General features: G+C 31.6%; 3 protein-coding genes across 3 annotated transcripts in view; 1 reads left to right on the top strand and 2 right to left on the bottom strand.

Annotated features, from left to right (window-relative positions):
- LOC117611642 (putative G-protein coupled receptor No18) overlaps window positions 1-15,286 on the bottom strand; it is a 39,886-nt gene extending 24,600 nt beyond the window's left edge. The window contains exon 1 of the mRNA XM_034339658.2: window positions 14,841-15,286. The gene's annotated coding sequence lies outside the window, so the exon portion shown is untranslated. The remainder of the gene's footprint in view (window positions 1-14,840) is intronic.
- Window positions 15,287-16,447: 1,161 nt separating this feature from the next.
- On the top strand, window positions 16,448-17,356 carry LOC117611567 (peritrophin-1-like). Its single transcript, XM_034339532.2, has 2 exons — window positions 16,448-16,569; window positions 16,921-17,356. The coding sequence occupies exons 1-2, from the start codon at window positions 16,563-16,565 to the stop codon at window positions 17,247-17,249; spliced, it is 336 nt and encodes a 111-aa protein (XP_034195423.2). The 5' UTR covers window positions 16,448-16,562; the 3' UTR covers window positions 17,250-17,356.
- A 916-nt stretch (window positions 17,357-18,272) lies between these two features.
- Window positions 18,273-19,437, bottom strand: LOC117611566 (uncharacterized). Its single transcript, XM_034339531.2, has 2 exons — window positions 19,286-19,437; window positions 18,273-18,792 (listed from the first exon to the last, which is right to left on the bottom strand). The coding sequence occupies exons 1-2, from the start codon at window positions 19,290-19,292 to the stop codon at window positions 18,401-18,403; spliced, it is 399 nt and encodes a 132-aa protein (XP_034195422.1). The 5' UTR covers window positions 19,293-19,437; the 3' UTR covers window positions 18,273-18,400.
- Window positions 19,438-20,154: the final 717 nt, after the last annotated feature.

The following is a 20,154-nucleotide window of genomic DNA, read 5'->3' as shown; positions in this document are numbered from 1 at the left end:
CAATAAACACCAGCAGTAATATATTCCCGATTGTGATAAAGGGAATTCGCTTAAAGCTGTCCCGAATTGTTCAAGTCAAAGAGGATCCACTTAAAGCATGCTTTGTACCTATCGAATAGCAATTACTTCTATGCAGTCAAATAGAATCTAGTAGACAATGTTGTTAATGACTAAGCAAGAGTAAATGTCGTGTAACGACGATAATTATTTAATTAGAAGTTAAGAAGCTGATTGGAAGAATTGGTAGATTTTTTTTATTCGGTATACAGAGTCTTTTTAATCCTTTCAGAAGTGTTTATTTTACGGGTTAGATGTTTCTTTTTAATTTGGGGAAATCGAAAAGAAACTGGTGAAGATCGTTGATATTGCTATCTTTCTTCGATAGATCATCTGTTTGCAGAACGTAATACATTGCAAATATTAACTCTTGGGTTGTTATGATGGTTTTCTGTGAACTCTGTTTTTCATTCGATACTGTGGAATGATTGAATAGGGCAAATTTTTTACTTCTAGATTTAGAAGTAAATTTATATTTTCCTCTTCCAATAAAATTATACTGTATCTAATGGTTGGATTATATTCATTTCGCAAAGTCATTCAAAACACGTCTTATAACTCATCTAACTTGCGTACCTCGACTTATGAAATTTAATTACAGGTTGACTTAATTGGTCAGTTCAACTGGTCCCTCTTAAGATACGAAATTCTACCTTTGCATACTCAAATTTCGAATTCATACGGTGTACGTAAACTGTGCAGAGTGTAATATGGTGTTATGCAATAGAGTATAATATACTCTAATGTGGTAATAAATATTCTAATCTCCTTCGTCCTGACACTATTCTCGTCTAGAACTAACAAGAGTTACGACCCTACGGTCTACGAAGTTCTCTAGCTGCTTAGTTTAACTAACTTCGATCCTTAACTTGACTTAATTTTATGCGAGTTGTTCAATTTCGGATTAACTAAATACCCCTTTAGCTGAAGTTTGTTTAGGTTAATCTGTCAGGTTTGATTCTACAATGATTAGGTGTTAAACTGAGGTTATAGCAAGAGTTTTTGCAATTAAATTTTGGAATTTGGAAATTTTAGAATTTAGGAATTTGGGGATTTGAGAATTTGGAAATTGGCAGATTTGGGGATTTGGAAGTTTGGGAATTTCTAAATTTGGAATTTTGGAATTCTAGAATTTTAAAAATTTAGAACTTTAGGACCTTAAAATCAAAACAGTGAGAGGACAAAGCTCACCCCATCCCTTACACCTAGTTATGCCAAAATTCATGGCAGTAAACGAATTAATCACAAAAATCTTTAATAAAATATTCAATGAAATATTCTTTACCGATATGTCATAATTTCTCTAAGCCAGTTAAAACATTGCTCCATCCCTAGTGATGGTGACGACTCGACTTCTATATGACCCGAGTGAGACATTACCGACATTGTTGTTAGGTAGAAATATATACGGTTTCTGCGGGAGCATTAGAGCTAGTAAACTACCCACAACGAGCAATAACTTTTCTCGGGTGCACGTAATGGCTATAAAAACTGGCTACGTTGCAGAACAAGCGAGATTTACAAAATAATTCGTGGTGTCTTTTTAATGACGAATAGTTCTGTCGACTATTATTGAACAGTTCTCATTTTAAATAAGTACTGCAATTGTTATTGAACGCGCTTCAGTCTATAGATATGTACCTATAATAAATATATGTATATACAGCGTACTTATAGAGCGCACCTTGAGAGACCTCATAAAGTACACGGTATCTATTTTATAAAGTGCAACACGGGAAATATTGAACGCATAAATTTATAAAATTATCGCTTATTTCCAACTAGAAGCGCAAATACATTATAACTCGAATGTGTTATAAATTTATTTTATAATTTATTGCCTCATTATATCGTCCTTAAAATAGATAATGTATTTTAAACTTCACTTGTATTAATTCTCTTAGAAAATTGTGCGCTATTTATATTTAGTATTTAGCTTATCATTTTATTATCTATTTCCAAAGCTTAATATTTTTTAAATATTTGTTGTTATCTGATCAATAGAAATTTCCAATAATTTAAATTAAGAAAAAGATAAAATATTACGATTGCTCTTTTAGTTTGGAAAATTTTATGTTTGAATTTCCTAATGAACAAATCGTAAATTATTTTCGCTTCAGCTGTATTTGCAAAATTTGAAGTAATTAATGTTTCCTCATTAATGCTTACATAGGAGCCAACAAATAATTATTAACCGCACTGGTAATAATGTGAATTACGAAAAGCTTCACCGCAATCGTAAATTTACACCGAGATATTGGCAATATTTGCAACCGTATAAATCAGCATTTACCATATGTATTTACGTATTTATACGACACATTTTTATAAAATAATATTTTCTTATCCTTATTTTGAATCATCCTATGTTCATTATAATTGCTTGAATTTCCTCAGTTTAATGACAAGTAATTAGAAAAATTAACTAAAATTATCTTGGGTTTTCTACATTACTATTTCTTATTTTTGCTGGAGATAGCACACTAATCATTCTTCGTTTAAACGTCGCACACTGCAGAACAGTCTCATTCTCTTCTCTTTTTCTTTATCGTCCCTCACTTCCTGTGGCATGGCAGTCACCCTGCTTCTTTTTTCTCATTTTTATTGCTAATTACGAACGAGCTGTTTCAGGATTTGGGTCATCCACTCAACTTCTGCTTGTTAGGACAGAGACGAAGATGCACCATTAGGTTCTAGCAATCTCCTTTCCTTTGCTTTCGTTCTTTTGCATTTGCATATTGTATACTATAATAAATTACGCAATTTGTACTCACAGTTATATACACTGTGAATGATTACGATTTCAGAAAATTGTTTCTACAAATTCTGAATGTTCTCCATTTTCGAGTTTTATTTCTGTAATTTTCTATGATTTTTATACAACTAACTTTTATTTGTTATTTCACTATTTTCATTATTCATCATTCACTAATAACTTATTTTCATTTACTACTATTAGCTCATTAATAAATAATTTATCACTATTACTATTATTAATTGTTACAAATAGTTAATGAGCTAATATTAAGGGGGGTGATTGAAATAAATAATTTCTCGAAAGTACTAATTGACAAATAGTTAGAAAATTATTAAAAATGTTAATTATATTCAATGTGTGTTCACATGGTATGGCAACGTGAATAAGTTTGTCGTGTTTTAAATGGAAAATAGGAGACAAGGTGACACAGGTGTCTATTGAGGTGTTGCAAATGCATCTTTTGGTTCTATCACGATTCCGTTGATGTGCCATTCAACTTTACGACCACCTCGTGCGAACTTCCAGGATAGAACCGTATCGTCTACCTTTCGATTAAACGTTTGAAAATCAAACGACTCTGCACGCAGTAACGATTCAAAGAAGATGGAAAAAAAGTGATTATTTTAATGCAAACGAAACCAGTCCGACTTTGACTGCGGTTTGATCTTATACTTAAATTATTCCGAATGGTTATAGTTTGGGTCTTGGAAAATACTTTCCATTCCATTTTGCTTTATAAAGATTACTTCTCGCGAGTTCGCGTATGGGGCACCAAGTTGTGTATTGACTTTTACCAACAAAGTTGATGCTTTCTGCTGCCTCGAGATTGACAAACTTTAAGTAGGTACCTTATTTTGGTACCCTTTTAATATATTCTTTGAAAGAAGAAATTTTACACTTCCTGTGTATGATTTGGTTTTTTTCAGTATAGCAGTTAGAAGAATTTTCATTATTTTCTTAAAGAATTAAATTCATCGACTTTGTTTTTATATTAAGAAATTTTGATGATTTTTATTTTGACCACTAAGAACACTTTTTTTTCTGGATAAATGTATTTTTGTGTACTGATTCTTTGCCCTTTAAATCTTTTTTAAAAGATTTTTATTTAGTTCAGTTTGAGATTAAGAAACTTCGATGAACTTTATTTTGGTCACCAGGGAGATCTTTCTGATGGATAAACATGCTTTTGGAAGAAGAAATGTTTAAAGCTTTTATGAATGATTCGTTTTTCTTTGATAAATAGAACCTTTGTGTTTTATTTTAGAGCTTCTTTGTGATTTGTTTTAGAAAAATTAGATCTAAAATTCATTAGAAAGAATTTAGAGCTTTCTAACTAATTTTAATTTCAAATTATAATATCTATGCACATACCACGACTTATTATCGTAATTTGATACAGTTGTTACAGTTTCAGTCGCATCAAATGCTAATTACAGGTTAATGTATTACCGAACGTTTAATTATTAATCGACAATAATCAATATTCAAAAGGATTAATTAACAAAGATTATACAGATTTGCAATGGTACAAAGGGCAAGTTTGTTTAATTAATAATTAGATGCAAATAATCGTTCAAAATTCACTTGTTATCTGAAGAACTCTTATTCAGATATTTTTAGAATAACAGCGAATATTTAATTACAATTCCAAGAGAAGAGTACTTACTTAGGTATTCATTACACTTTAGAATATAAGAATAAAAAGGAAACAAATAAATCTTTTGAATGTAAATTCTTTGCTACTCCGGAATATACAAATGATATACAATATTCATGAGGATCTCCAACGAGGAATTTTAAAACACATAGAAATTAAAAAATAATTAAAAGAAATTTTGTGCACTCTTCTACTTAAATGTTTTTCTTTTACCGAATGAAGTAAATCATTTTCAATTCCTTTCTTCCATAACAATGATTAATGTTTCTTTTCTCATTTTTTCATTTAATTAATTCATACTGTATATTTGCATTTTTATTTAATTTAGTCTTCCTAATCTAACGATAAGATCAACGTCACAAATGATCTGTTAGATTATTTATGATTTATTACATATTTATTCCTGTATTTTAAACAAAATTGAGATATTCATTTTTCCAATCATAATTACAAATCTATCGTTCCCTTTCAATCTGCGTAACTCTCGATTAAACAGATAAATACAAAAGGCACTCTATTGTGGAAAATAATATTCGTGAACAACGTTACCATTCATCGCGAAGTGTCAGGTTTGTTTAACTTCTCTAAAACGTCCACAGAAGTCAGACAAAACGAATTTTCAAAATAGCATATGGAGTTCCCGTGTCCCTCGAGTGTCTCTAGGTGCATTGTTCAGGCTCATCAATCCTGTATGTCCCACGATGCAAAATGGGAATAAGAGTGAATTCAATTACGATGTTACACATATTTCTTTAATTTTTCTTTTTTTCTTCCTTACGGTCCGAGCACAGTCTCGCGTATCCGCGGTCTACTAAATATGTATCCTGAGCGTAGTTTCTGAAGCAACTAGCTCTGCAAGGTCTGCAACACGAAGGAAACACGTAACGGACATTATCGTCAGCCAAATCCTCACAAGTCACGTATTCTCAACGAATGGCAGATAATGCAGCTGATAGAATTCCGACGGGAATTCGATTTAAATAACACTTCCTTTCGCAATCAGGATCTGTCAAGCTCTGATATTAAGGGCTTTATTGCGTTTAGGTGATTATCAAATTTTTCTTCGAATAGAAATACGGAATCAGGGTATTTTAATTTATTATTGATATTAATACTTTGGCTGCCTGATCGAGGTTCTATAAAATATTCTTCCGATTAAGAATTGTACATTTTGTGAGTATGCTTGCATATATTCGACCTTCCCTAAAAGCTCCTTTCAATATGCTAGGACAGCTTTTCTACATACCAGACCTGAACTTAAATCAGCATTTTTCTTTGTTACGAGTTACAGCTGGATCGAAGCATTCTTACGAGTCTATATAATCCTTGGCATTTCATGAAACAAAGGAAAATGCTAAGTTAAGGAATTACCTAATTGCACTCTTTATACTTGCTCTGGTATAAAACGAAATTGAATAGTAGAAGAAAGTGATGATGTTGCAGATGTTATTGTTATTAACAATCTTTTGAGAATTTTATATCAGAAATATGTTTAACAAAATTTCTATTATGTTTGACAAAATAAATAATATTTCTCCTGGGATTTACAAATAAACAAAAATTATGTAGTGAATTGTTTAAGGTGTAAGGTTCATATTGTAAGATGTAGAATATATAAAAATACATCCTCATAATTTATTTATTTGTATTGAAATGATTTCAAATAATAGCTCGCTTCGAATTGCTTGAGACGTTTTGTGTATGCGCACATATCAATTAAATTCTAGGTCAAGAGGTTAATTATTATGACTTTTTGAATTCCCACCGTGTTTGATGCCTTTATTCTTTTACCGAAGTTTTTATTAATGGTATAGTTCCTTAATAGTTTTATAGAAATCTTAATTAACGTTGTAAGTAGTATAGGTCGATGATTACTGAAATATGAACGCCTGCTGTATTTATGCGAACCTGTGGATATAAATATTCATAAATTTAGCGGTGTTGGTGTGAATAATTGCTTTAAAATGTTAGCGATGTCAAAGTAAAATTTGCACATTAAAAATGTGAAAAGATCCTTGTGAATGCGAAATCTGGTTGTGTATGCAGTCTGGTGTACTGTGGAAAACCGTGATGGGGTTACGGAAACAGTAATATTTATATATACACAAACGACTGATCTCTGTGGCCAATAAAAATATGTATGCACAGATATTGAACGATTTTCGTGTCAATATTCAACCAGGTTATCAAAATACGTTGATGGAAGATTTGAATCGTTCACCGCTATTCAAAACCTAATATTTTCTTTTATTTTGAAATATGTACTCCATCTCTACTGTATTATGCATTCAGTACAGAGTATTTTGAAAATTCATGAATATTTATATTTTTAAAACGTATAATTGAATATTAAAAGAAGGTAGCAATGCGAAACAAAAGCATTAGACAATCAGAGCTTTAAATTATTGGAATGTTGGAGAAAAATAGAAAGTTATTGGAAATTTAGAATATCAGAGGGCTGAATAGTAGAAAACTAGATCAGCAGAAAAAGGAGGAAAGATTGAAGTCTGAAACAATAGAAACAATAGAAAGAATCGAGACACTAGAAATCTAGTGTAGTGTAAAAATAGAGCAACAGACAATTGGAGGTGTTGAAAGTTAAACAAGAAAACTAGAAACTTGAATAACTAGAAGAACTAGCAAAATTAACTTTCAAACTTTGAATGAAAGCTTAAGAAATTTATTTTTATAAATTAATTTTATTGCAATCATTTATCAGATATCCTGTGACTTTCGAGAAGCAGTATAGATTTGATAACTGACTTTTTCTTTTTGTAAAAATGTATTTTGTTAGCGTAAAACCGAACTTGCTTTGTGATAAAATATATCTGAAAGGTCGGTCGGGCCATAGTGGAAAACCGTTGTTCGTGATTCCCTTCTAAACGATAAAAAAGTAGGATGGGATTCGAGCGTCAATCAAACAGACTTGTGTCACTATCGTGCACTGAAATCGTATAGAATTGCAAACGTTTCGATCTGTTCCGGAAATTCAAAGAACGTGTTAAAATTTCCGGAATTCCTAAATCTCGTTCCGATCACTGTTTGGGTTTCTTTTTTTTCCTGGAAGCGATCAAGTCGTACTCTGTACTCGATAGAAAGAAAAATATTGACAGATTAAATTTACGTGCTGTATTTAAAAAAGTAACAATTTTTCAATTCCATACCTTTATAAATAACAGAGGTAATTAATATGAACAATTTAGATGATTCATATACCTACAATAGTAACTAAATTAATTAATTAATCAATTTTTCAATTCACATTTCTTTTAATATTAATTAAGAGCAATTAAAAGTAGCTTTCTTTTACTTCTCCTTGAAATATCTAATTAAATTAAATTTGCAAAATTTATCTTTTCAAGCTAAGTATTTTTATTTATTATCAAATAGGTACTTAAAAGTAACTCTCCTCAATTTCTATTTTAAATGATTAATGAGTTTGAATTAATTACCTGGACTATATAAAAAAAAATTGCAAAGGAATGTCACCTATTTTATTATGTAATGATCTATGATTTTATGTACATACAAGAAATTTTATATCTTAAGGAAATGCAGTCAATATCATCAAAAGTTGTACATTGAAAAAGTTTCCAAAAGTCTAGATCAGAATTGGAAATCGGAGCAAAATGTTAAGAAGTATACCAATAGACATATTTCCGGTTTTTCATCGTCACTGCACTATCGACCTATCGAGAGTTTTCGAATTCTCCTTGACCCGAACCGCGGGCCACCGAATATCTTCCCAAATTTTCCTACTAAAATCTATTAGTTTTTCTTGTAAACATTCTGACGTGACGTAACTTTTCAGCGACTTATAAATCTCTAACCTTCCTCCTATAACTTTCGTACTTTTTCACAATTTCAAGGAATTTCTGTCGTCAGTATCTTTTCTGAAATTTCAACCATAATTTTAAACCGTATTAGTATCATCATAGATGATATCTATCACCTTCTGTTGTAGACCGCTGAAATAACAATTTTAATTTAATTCTAGACTTAACCCAAACTAGTAAACGAGCTGAACTTTTTGGGGGTGCTGTTTATTACACGAACAAATGGATGTAGTTCCTTCAAAGCGACGCTACTATGAATTTATCAGGGCAAGTTTTCAAAAGATAACATCATCACTTTCCCGTGAAAATTATACTTGGCTTGTCGCCAAATTAAACTTGGCGTTCTTCCACGAGCCCTCGAAATCATAATGTTCTAACGGCACACTAAACCTAACCGCGAGAAAGAAGTACATATTAATGTTCAACCGATATCGCTGAACAGAAATGTTAAGCTTGAAGAAAGAGGCGAAATTCAAGTTGAGTATATCCACAAAATAATTGAATGCGTTCGCTAGTGATCAATTGATAATTTCTTCATCGTAGATTGATTCTTTTCTTTTTAAATAAAACAATGTGTCTTCAGGCTGTTCTTTTATATTAAGTTTTAAATTACGTATTTAATAAACGAATGGAAATGAAAGAAGTACGATTGAAAGGGGACATCTACGTTTGGAATAATAAAAATATGCTTGATACAAATTGTCCCCTTGACAGAACAAAAGGAAATTGAAGTTATTGGGAGAGTAGTTAGAGAAGCCTCCCTAATGCTTATTGTTGGAACAATTCTCTTCGACTATTGTGCACCCTAAGTCTCTACAATATGTATTGTTCGATACTTACAATTAGATTCCACGAACTCATTAAACACGTTACTGATGTTTAATTGTGTACAAGACGCAACGTAGGATATTTCTTCCTAAACCTTGCACAAAATGCATTTGTTTTTTTCTGTTTTGAAAATGATCCAAACATGCGAATTCTTAGTTATCGTTGTTGTTTCAAATTCACTCCTATATTTATTTTAAACAATGTGCATAACAGTACTACTCATTTACATATTCGAATGCATTATCAAAGTAGAAGCACTTATTCAGGTGGAAGTTAATTAAATTCTGCAAAAGAAGTTGTCGAACACAATTTAAAGTTTGAATGTAGGTAAAGAACGTTAAGGTGCAAATGCACCCTCTACTGTCTCGACTTCTCCTTATGAAAGTTTTTTGAAAAGGAGAAAAGAAAAATATTGAATATCAAATACAGCATTTAATGTAGTTGACAATTTAACAATTTAATATATTAAACTTATAAATGACTTTCATTTGTTAGAAAAATATAACAGGTACACGTTACCATTAAAAATGATATTCTTTATTGTAGAAGCTTCTTATTTCAAGTTTCGAGTTCCTAGTTGCCTCGAGGCAAGCAATCAATCAAAAATGTACACAGAACACGTAGTCAATTTGAAACTGTCCACTGTGCAGAAGCATCCAATAAACATTCTCCAACTGCCACTTCCGAGGTCTTGTCCCGGATAGTTCGGGATATTTGACATTTGCCAGGGAAATCAAAGTAAGAAGACGCCGGTGTGGTACTTTGTTAAAGAAAAGTACAATTCCAAGAAACCGTGTCGCAGAGAAATACAGAAATACACAAAAACATCTATAATTCTTGTAACTTTAACTGAGTAGTTGAAATCGTAAATAATGGATACAAATGGATAGCGGGTAGTTTTACCCTCTATTAGCATTGCAACTGGAACGTTGATAGATATCGTGTATAAAATTGGTGACATTATTACCCAAAACCGATTAAACATATATTTCCACAAAATTTAATAAGAATCTTCAATAGCAAATCTTTCGATCCATCCTGTATTTGGAAGATTTGACAGGGAAGATCCACCAGCATCATCAGTGTGTCTTAAAGTATTACTCCTCTCCATTAATTATTTCTTATGAAACTTGTGAGACCGAGACACTTCACGCTCCCTGTAATTTCCAATGATTTTCTCCAGAAACGGAAACTTAGCTATAACGGAAATGAAACTGTTATTAAGACGGTTAAACGGTGACAATTGTGTTAGTTGGTTGCGCAGAAAGTACCCCTTTTCATTTGATACCTCGTTAGTGGGAATTATAATTTCTCATTTAAAGTTTCTGCTCGGTTTGAGGAGTTATTTGACGGCCCGTTTATTTTCTTTCATATCCTGGCGATTTGCAGAATTGTGCTTACCTCAAAAACAGAACCATTGAACGTTTAATGATATTTAAATGAAGTTCCTTTGTGACAAGTATGATAATACCTTAAGGCGATTAAAAAGTTTTTGAAATGTTATTTAAGTTATACATAAAGAATTAAAACGGTTTAACAAATTGTTACATTTTTTTATTATTTAAATTAATTTTTCAATTTAATGGAAATGATCTATTTTTTCAATATTTTTCAAAATTTATTTAAAAAACTATAAAACTATTAATTACAATTGAATGTTAATTTGTATGTGCAAATACAAATATGAGATTATGAGATGCTCAAATTATGAGATGTTCTGAGAACATCGCATTGCAAGCAGCAAATATTTGAATATAATATTTCACGCCTTTCTGCTCCGTCGAATGTATTTTTCAAATTATGTTAATTTTACTTCCCGCGAACGGTGATTCGAATTTTTATGATACTCCCGTTCAGGAAGCTGAAAGTTCGCGCGTGATCCGAATGGCCGCGGTATTGTAATCCACGTGTAGTCCTGAAATTATGGTTTAAGTTAAATTATGAACATTTTTCCTGCCAACATATTATTTCATTTTTATTCACCTCAATTCAGAACTAATATTTTCAATTGGATAGAATAAATCCAATTCAGACGTTTCAATTCAATATTTCACCGCCACTTTGCGTTAATTTTCTCATCGTTTCTTTTCCCCTTTCGATACAATCTTGAATAATCTAAAAGTAATATTAACGGAGGGTAGATTCTCCGCAAAGAAGTGAACAGACAAAAAGAGATAAATCGATTCGTGGTTGAATGGCAAAACCACGTTACGGGTCTCCTTTGTATTTATGCTCTTTAAAGCAACTGCTAGGTACCAACTAGTTCGAATTACTTACTTATCCTACTGAACAATACGATCCAGCGACTTGTTCGAAATATTGTACGAAATATAGTTCACGATGCCATCTTCGTCTACGATTGAATATAATTTTCAAACTTCAAAACTTTCGCTATTTATACAGAACTGCGTTTCTTAATATATTGCAGACTAATTCATTAACTTCAATATAAGCTTGAATGTTTCGAAATTATTCATTTAAATTTCAAAATGATGTATAAAATACAAGAGCTAATTTGCGATATTTCGTTCCTCATCAAATTGAATCAGATTTCATGAATTTGAAATCATTAGGATTTGCTACAACTAGCAACCACTAATTTTGCATTCAAAGGATTAACGAAGTTAGGCCAACCTCTAATTCGTTTTAATACAGAACATCAAAGCACAATACCAGTAAAACACCGGTACGAGAAAACAACTAAACTCGAATAATTATTGGTCGAACAGTTTTCTTCTTTCCAGGGATACAACTTCCGCATTACGTCTCCCGACGAGTTACGTTTGTTCCCTAAACTTGCCAAGAAAACACAAAAACTTTCTAACACTGGCTGGTGTTTCACTTACATTACTCTAAGTGTTTTTAGTTGAAAAGTAATTATCACGTACCCCTTTTAAGTGCGTTTAATATCACTCAAGAAATTTCCAGCTTAAACTTCACCAAACCTGCTACTTCATTACTGACTACGAGATGTAAAACTTTTGTGCACTTTTATCGTGACAAATAAACGAAAAAATTCGTTTGTGAAACGGAATACGATTTAAGAAAATTAATTTTATTTTATTAGGTATTTTGAAATGATTAAATATAAATTTTGATAGTCATTTGAATTTAAGTACAAAGTCCTAGTATATAAAATGATGCTGAATATTAAAATCTCTGATCTTGTTCCTGTAGTTGTATAGTTGAACAAAATAAATATAAATTGCTTCATTTTTTATAAAGGCAAGAGTATCTTAGGAATTCTCATGAGTTGACGTTATTCGCGCGATGGAGAAGAGAGAAAAGAATCGTAACTCCATGATCCTTTAATGTGTGTAAATCTCTTTCGTAGTCTCTAACAATAAGTATTCATAGGAAATTTAACGAGGCAATTCAAAGTGTCGTTTGCTGGCAAAACGCCAATGGTACCCGCGGTGAAATCACGCCGATAAAAGAAATCCCGTTTTTATCAAGATGTAGTAATATCATTGAACAGGAAGCGCTTTCGCGCGCTAAGCCTGGACCGGAAGGAACCCTCTGCGTCGTTATCTCACCGCATTTCGACTTTCCAGCTGATTCTTGGGGAACAAAAATAAAGAAATTAAAAATAGGAAAGCTCAGCCAAAAATAATACAATATTTTGAATGACAAAAAATCCATGTTCCATTGTAATTTAAAAAAGAAAAGTTTATACGTTTCAGAAGGAAAATAGAATCAGCTGGAAGTCATATTTGAAACATGAAAAAATTATAGTTGTGAGTATTAGGTGGGACACGTATAAAATACTGAAGGAAGAGAATTTTTTTATTGCATCGTCCTAGAAAATTCGTTTTTTTCGCGTGGCAGAACATGAAAAGCTGTGAAATCCCGATTTATAACATTGCAACACAGCACACGTCCCAGAAAAATATGACAAAGTAAAGATTTATTTTCAAACGCACTCTTAAAATCCTTAGTTCGCAAGACTTTTAAACGATACACTATTCGCGGAAAATTTATAACACCTTACATTATGAATATGAAACAATAACTCATCTGCTTCTATTTTTATTTTAATGTTTTCACTTCTGAATTTTCTTCTGAATTTTTTTTTGAATCTTTTGTTTTTAAACGTACAACTATAGTAAATTTGTTAATTTTCAATTAATTTTTCAATCCTTCATTTCAATATCTCATCGATCAAATTCCCGGTATATATTCCGAGCAAACATTGGTGATTTGTTGGGAACCAATGTCGGATATAAACCACATGCGAGATATTAATACTAATTACTCGATCGATTTGAAGCATAAATCTAATTACTGCGACGAATATCTGATGTCACAGTAACGATAAAGAAATATTTTGACCAGCTGAGGTACAAGCATCGAATTTAGATGAAATATGTACCTCGGGTAAATTAGCAAAAAAATGTAAAAAATGGAGCTGCATCCTGTTTACTGTAAGTTCCTCCAATAGCGCAAATGGAGGCGGGGAGTTCAAAAGGTTCAGTCCCCCATCCCCCTTTAAAAAAATTAAAAATCTTCTTTTTTGATATCTTCGAAAATCTTATCTAGGGCTTCAATTGTAATTTACGCATACCTCGTTATTCGTTTAAGAAAGAAAAGAAGAAATCGCAGACGTTCGCGTTGCATCTAGGAAAGAACGAAACGAAATTCCTGTGAAAAATCTGAGCAAAAGGAATGCTCAGAACGTATCACCTTCAAGTACAGAAATTAAAACGTATCGATCGCAGATTCACGAGTGAACTCGGTTGTTTGTCGTCGAGCTTTACCGTAGACTTCTGAGGGCAAACTGTACCAGCATAATGGTCCATTACACGGGGACTTTCTTCAGCCCACAAAAGATATCAGCAATGTATTTCGTGAATAAAATAATATGAATTGAATGCCGTGGGGGTCAAAAAGGAAAAAAAAGAAAAATATTATTTTTCAAGTTGCTTAAAATGATACATGTTATTTTGATAAAAATGAATTCAAAAAGTGTCTTATTGTTCATTCATTAATGGAACTTTCTCTGAATATTGTATTATCAGTAGCTTCCCCTACGCATCAGTACATTAATTTCATTGGTGCAACTGATAATCGACCATTTTGCATAAAGATCGTTAATGAAAGGTGCATGTATGTAGTAATTTACATATGTGGCATATGTCATGAAATTGAGTCAGAATTTCACGAAACAAACTGTGACATCAAAAACAACTGCTTCGGTGTCCATTACTTTCTAAAATTGGCAGCCATCCATTTTGTATTGAAAACATTGATATATGTGTGTAGTAATTTTTAGAAAACTTCAGGTTTCAAATTGATGTACCATAAGTGTTCTTTCACGATACTTTTATGTCATCAAATCATTATTTAATACTTCTAATAAAAAGAGCCTATACATATTAATATTATTACAAAGCTTGACCTTTTCCTGAAGTCATGCCTTACTACAGATTTCCGGGAATAAAATGGTACCGGTATAATGGCCCATCAAAGATAGTTCTTTTCGCCAACCTCTTCGAAAAAAAAGATGTCAACAATGGTGGAACAAAAAAGTGGGTTCCGTGGCTGGAATCTACTCCCTGTACGGATTGCAACGTTCTTGAAAATTCATTTCCCTTGAAGTAGAACACGTCTATATCCGTAGCGTGCACAAAAAGAAACGAGCTCTACTCTCTTTGATCTTATTCACGAATTTCTTCGTTCATCCCCCGCACACGTACACACATACCTAATTTACGTTCCTCCGCTTCAACGCGTTTGCAGCTTTTCTCGTTGCCTTCGTGATCCTTTATTTCTACGCTGAAACATCTCTTGTATGTTGTTTACCAAAACAGCCGACTTTCTTCAAATTTTCTTCTGACGAGAAAAGTCATTAATTAAGAAACTCTTAATCGTTGCTCACTATTCGTGATGAATTGATTTTTCAATTATAATCAAAATCATAATTAATCTTAATTTATTCACTTACAGATATTGAGTTTCAATTGTATATTTTTATATTTAATATTTAAATTTCATATTCACGAACCACCTAATTTTTCACGTAATAAAAATTATTTGATGCAATAACAGTGTTATTCCTCAACACGGTACACGATATTTATATCCTTTTTAATTGTCACTTTTTTAAGAGTGAAACACGAACGGACACGCTGCAACCGTGCTTTCGGCACGGCGATCGCGCGCATACTGAAAATCCCAGTAACCACCCCCATTGACGGTCTCTCCCTTAACCGCCCCCGGATTCTAATACAGACACCACCGTGGGTGAGTGTGTTCAGTTGTGCATATATGTGACGGTTACGTGTGTAGGGTGCACATTCACACCCGGCTGATTCGTGAGTTACACGAAATTGTTGTCTTATCGGGAGCAATACAACCCTTCGTTTCACGGTGATACCGACCAAACGTACGATTCTAATGTTACCTCTCAAAGTATCAGGAATCGTGATCTGTATCTTGCTAATTAGATCAGAAAGCTATCCTTTTGAAATCCAAAAAGATTGTTATTGCTTTCTCCGGATAATTTTGACTATGTCAACCCTAAATTATTATCCCATGGAAGTGATGCTTTTTCGAATTTTATATTTCACTTTATACAAATTTGGATATTAGGAAATGATACCAAATAGTATATAGCAATAATTGTCCGATAGGAGGGGATGAAAAAGAATTTTTTTCATATTATACTTTATTAGTTTCATGATAATATTAACAATAAGTCTAATTTTCTTCATTTTCATTTATTCTCATACGGCGAGGGGGTATTATCATTTTTCCTAGAGAAGCCTACCGTGTTCAGTATTGTGCAATAATGTGAAATCATAATTTTTTATTTTAATTTTTATAATCAATGCCAACTTCGTGGAAACAAGTCTACCGTTTGATAACGCGTATCGTGTAACAACATTTCGAGTTTTCAGGGAAGGAAATTACATCAACGATAACGATAACTTTTAATTCTATATGAACGTTATAAAAATGCTTATCGGAACGTTTCAAGAAATTGCTCGAAAAACAATTGTTTCCGTATTGTTTCATTTAATTCAATAAAACTTGCAAGAATAGGAAATTTTGTTACATATATAATATGTATACCAAATGTTCACTGTTAATCAATGGTTTTACAATATTTTACAAAATAAAAAGGATAAAATGATAAATTTTCGTTCTATGCAAATTTTTAGAAAAATATAGCAAATATGTAAACTGAGAATTAGAAAATGAAGAATATTTATAAATTAGCTCTTCACAGAAATTGTACTACTATTGTGAAACCAAAGTACTACTTATCAAGATATCGTTATGTTGCAAGTGATAACTGACTAATATGTTCAAGTAGAAAAATGCACAACGAGTGTATATAAAGATTTGCAATCGCAGTCATGCTGAATGCAGTGTGTACTGTTAAGCGATACGGAAAAGACAGTGAATTTATTCGAATCAAAAAATGAAGGGTGAGTGTTCATATTAATTATTGACAAATAACTATTTTTGATCAACCTAATATTTTCGTATTGGAAAACTATAAATTTAATTTCGACAGGGTCAAATTTTATCCAGTTATTGAACTTGAAAATTAACATATTTTTTATTTAACCCTTACCTAGTCAAGATTAACCTCGTTTTCATTTATTTATAATTTAATACGAACATTTAAAAGAACTTACCTTAACAACCAACTATGAAATGTTCATATATTGCAATGGTCTTCGATTATTATCTGGATAAGGGTTAGGAGATGTTGAACTTAGCAATTGAAAATTTGTAAGCATAACGTTAATGACATTTTCTTTTACACTTTTTAGGGGTATTTGAAATTCTTTTGACGGTGGTAGCCTTTCTACTTCTGGTGGTTAGTCTTGCTAATGCGGTTGTTTGCCCGCCAAAAAATGAGGCAGACGTTACTCTGCTTCCAAATCCAGATAATTGTCAAACATTCTATCTGTGCAACGATGGCATCCCGTATTTGATGCAGTGTCCGGATGGGCTTGATTTCAACCCCAAAGAAAGAGTATGCGATTTACCCGAGCAAGCGAACTGTATATCATCTGTTGTAACAACTACTACATCAACACCGTCAGGATATGACGCAGACTTTGAAGCCAGTTCTGAAGACGAAGATTTTGGACTCTAAAATCTGAAGATTTAGTTTGATTAACTAAATTAGAATTGCAATGTAAGCGAAATGTGCATTAAAGTAGTCGATTATGTAGATTAAAAATTAAAAAGCATATCGTTCAATCCTTTTTATAAATTGAAAAATAATCCAGAAATTTCATCCAATTCCAAAACTTGTAACCAAGGTACACTATGTTTTTGTAATTTGCAATTTGCAGGGCTAGAGAAAAGGAAAGCTATATTTAAAAAAAAAATTTTTCCATTAACTTCTTTTCAACAATTCAAAATAGTTCTGAAGTATTAGTCTTCCAAGGTTAGATTCATCCTATAGAGTTTCATCTGGATTAGGAGACTTTATTTATATTCTAGGGTTAATTAATTAATTTCCAGAATATCAGATGACTAATAATGATATAATCTATTCTATTAAAATCGACAAGAATCATGATATGAATTGCGAAATTTTCCAAATGATGTCATCAAAATTTTCAACAAATTATCGTTATATCTCAAGTATTTCTTTATCGAGTAAGAATTTGTTAGCTATAAACACTTACAAACACTATTAATATATAGTTATAGTACACGATAAAGAACAAGATAATTAAATTTTTGTTTTATGTTCAGCTCTGTATAACTCATTTAATTTCTATTTATGATATAACACATTTTATGTCGCTTTTTCTGTATTTTAGAGAAACAAATAATTTGAACTGAAGTAATCGAAATTGAATTAAAATCTTAATATAAAAAATAGGTGAACAAGTTATAGTTATGCAAATGAAACAATAGGTATTATCGAAACATAGTTGTAGGATGATTCACTTCATCAGTTGGATTCAGATAACAAGTTCCATTGATAAATCGCGACATGATTTGATCATATTGGAGTTCAATCCTTAGAGATTCGAAGACGATTGAAAAGTAAAAATCCTTTAATTTTAACACTCTATCGCACTAATTAATTAATAATTAATAATTTTCATTATTAAGGCAGGTGGTGCATGAAAGATTTTCCAAGCTCAAAATAAAAAAGATATGTTGTATGAAAACTTTTAATTTATATCATGTGTAGATATAACATAAATGATATTTAAATTACTGATTTGACATACATATTACAACATTAAACACATTATGTATAGAAAAGTAGATTTAGGATACTTCTTAGTGGAAGAAAGCAGCAGATAGTTTTCCTACTTGTTCCCGTGATACTTCTCCCTGTTCTTCCTGGATTACTACCTCTTCTTCTCGAGATAGTTCTTCGTGAGACTCTACTGCATCTTGGATCTTGGCACCCGGGCAATTAATTTGAGGCCTGCATTTTACAATCCATGGCCAATCGCATTTCTTCGTGGCGTTGTTGAATTGAAGACCCACAGGGCATGGCATGGGAATATTTACAGGTGAGAAGCAGACGTAGTAAGCGCTGCAATTGCACGGGTGAGGAACAAGGAGTGGCCCATCTGAGTTTTGGTCGTATGGCGGGCAATTCACGGTTGGCGCTTGACCATATACGACGTAGGCCAAATATACGGCAATGGTGATGAAAAATAATCCTGAAAAATGTAAATATCAAATCTAATTACTCTTATATACCAGAATAAAAATGTTACTTGAACGAAACGCACGGTGGGAAGTTCTATTAAAACTTGAACCCTTTGCACTCGACATAAATGGGTATATTTTAAGGATGAACTATTGAAAATAACTATTGAAATGATTTTGTTTAAGTGTAATAGTATTCGAAGATTTATTTTAGGTGGTAGTGATAAGTACAAGCACACGTTGCAAATATTTATTTAAAAATCGAATAATTAGAGTTATATTTATTATGATCTTTTCGTCTAATAAGTACTATATACTCTAAACATTTTTAACATTCAATGATTTTGAATTATTTCTTCCATTTGACTGCCTATTGTTTTAATTTCCCGTATTGTTTATTAATCAAATTATTAATTAAAATAGAGATGACAAAGAAAATATTATAAAGAAACAGTTATAAATTATATGAAATTTATGATGTGGAATATTGTGGAACAAACTTACCCTTCATTTTGTCTTCGAGAAATAGAACTTTCCAAAAATTCGTGTTAGCAGTTTGATCACGACTATGTAGCAGAATTGTCGATTCCCTTTATATAGTCAATCGACTGATTATTAAAATATCAGCCAATTTCGGTGGTGGCTAATTCTTCCACTTCCCTACCGTTCTTATCATTTCCATCACAATAGATATTTTTTATGTGTAAGTATGATTTTCGTGAAGAATTCATATAATCCATCAATTTTCAATGTTTCAATAAGATACGAAATCTTATTGAAGAATTATCAGATCTAATGGCAAATATTACGTTTTTGGATTTTAGAAAAGAAAAGTAAAAATATAAAATAAAGCAAACATACCTATTAGAAATCAATTGTTTATTGTATTTTATTAAAAATTACAAATAAAGCAATCTATTAACTAAAACTTCGCAATATTAAAGTTAAAAGTATTTCGTTTAATATTTTACAGATATTTCTTTTATTAAAGATAGGGGATTGAAATTGCTCACAGTTGTTCTCTAGGCAAAAAGCATTATGTGATATAAATATCAATCGAAATTGTTGCTGGGGTCGATTCACTTATTGAAAAGTTCAAAATGCATTATTGTACGGTCAAAAAGGATTGTAAAATATATTTAACAATGTTAGTTGTAATTTTGTAATTTAGTTGTAATAATTATCCATTATTAGTTTTGTTTCCAAAATATTAATACCTTCAATCATTAATATTCTATAGAATGTAGTTTAGAAACGGAAATTTCTTATAAATTTTATTTTGATTATGACAGATTTGTGAAGATAATAGAGACTTAGTTCGCCGCTGTGCTATCTTTTTCAGGTATTTATTATCGAATTCATGTTTAACACGA

The sequence above is a fragment of the Osmia lignaria genome, chromosome 10, assembly GCF_051020975.1.
Source record: "Osmia lignaria lignaria isolate PbOS001 chromosome 10, iyOsmLign1, whole genome shotgun sequence".
NCBI lineage: Eukaryota > Metazoa > Arthropoda > Insecta > Hymenoptera > Megachilidae > Osmia > Osmia lignaria.
This window is presented reverse-complemented; position numbering and strand designations above follow the sequence as displayed.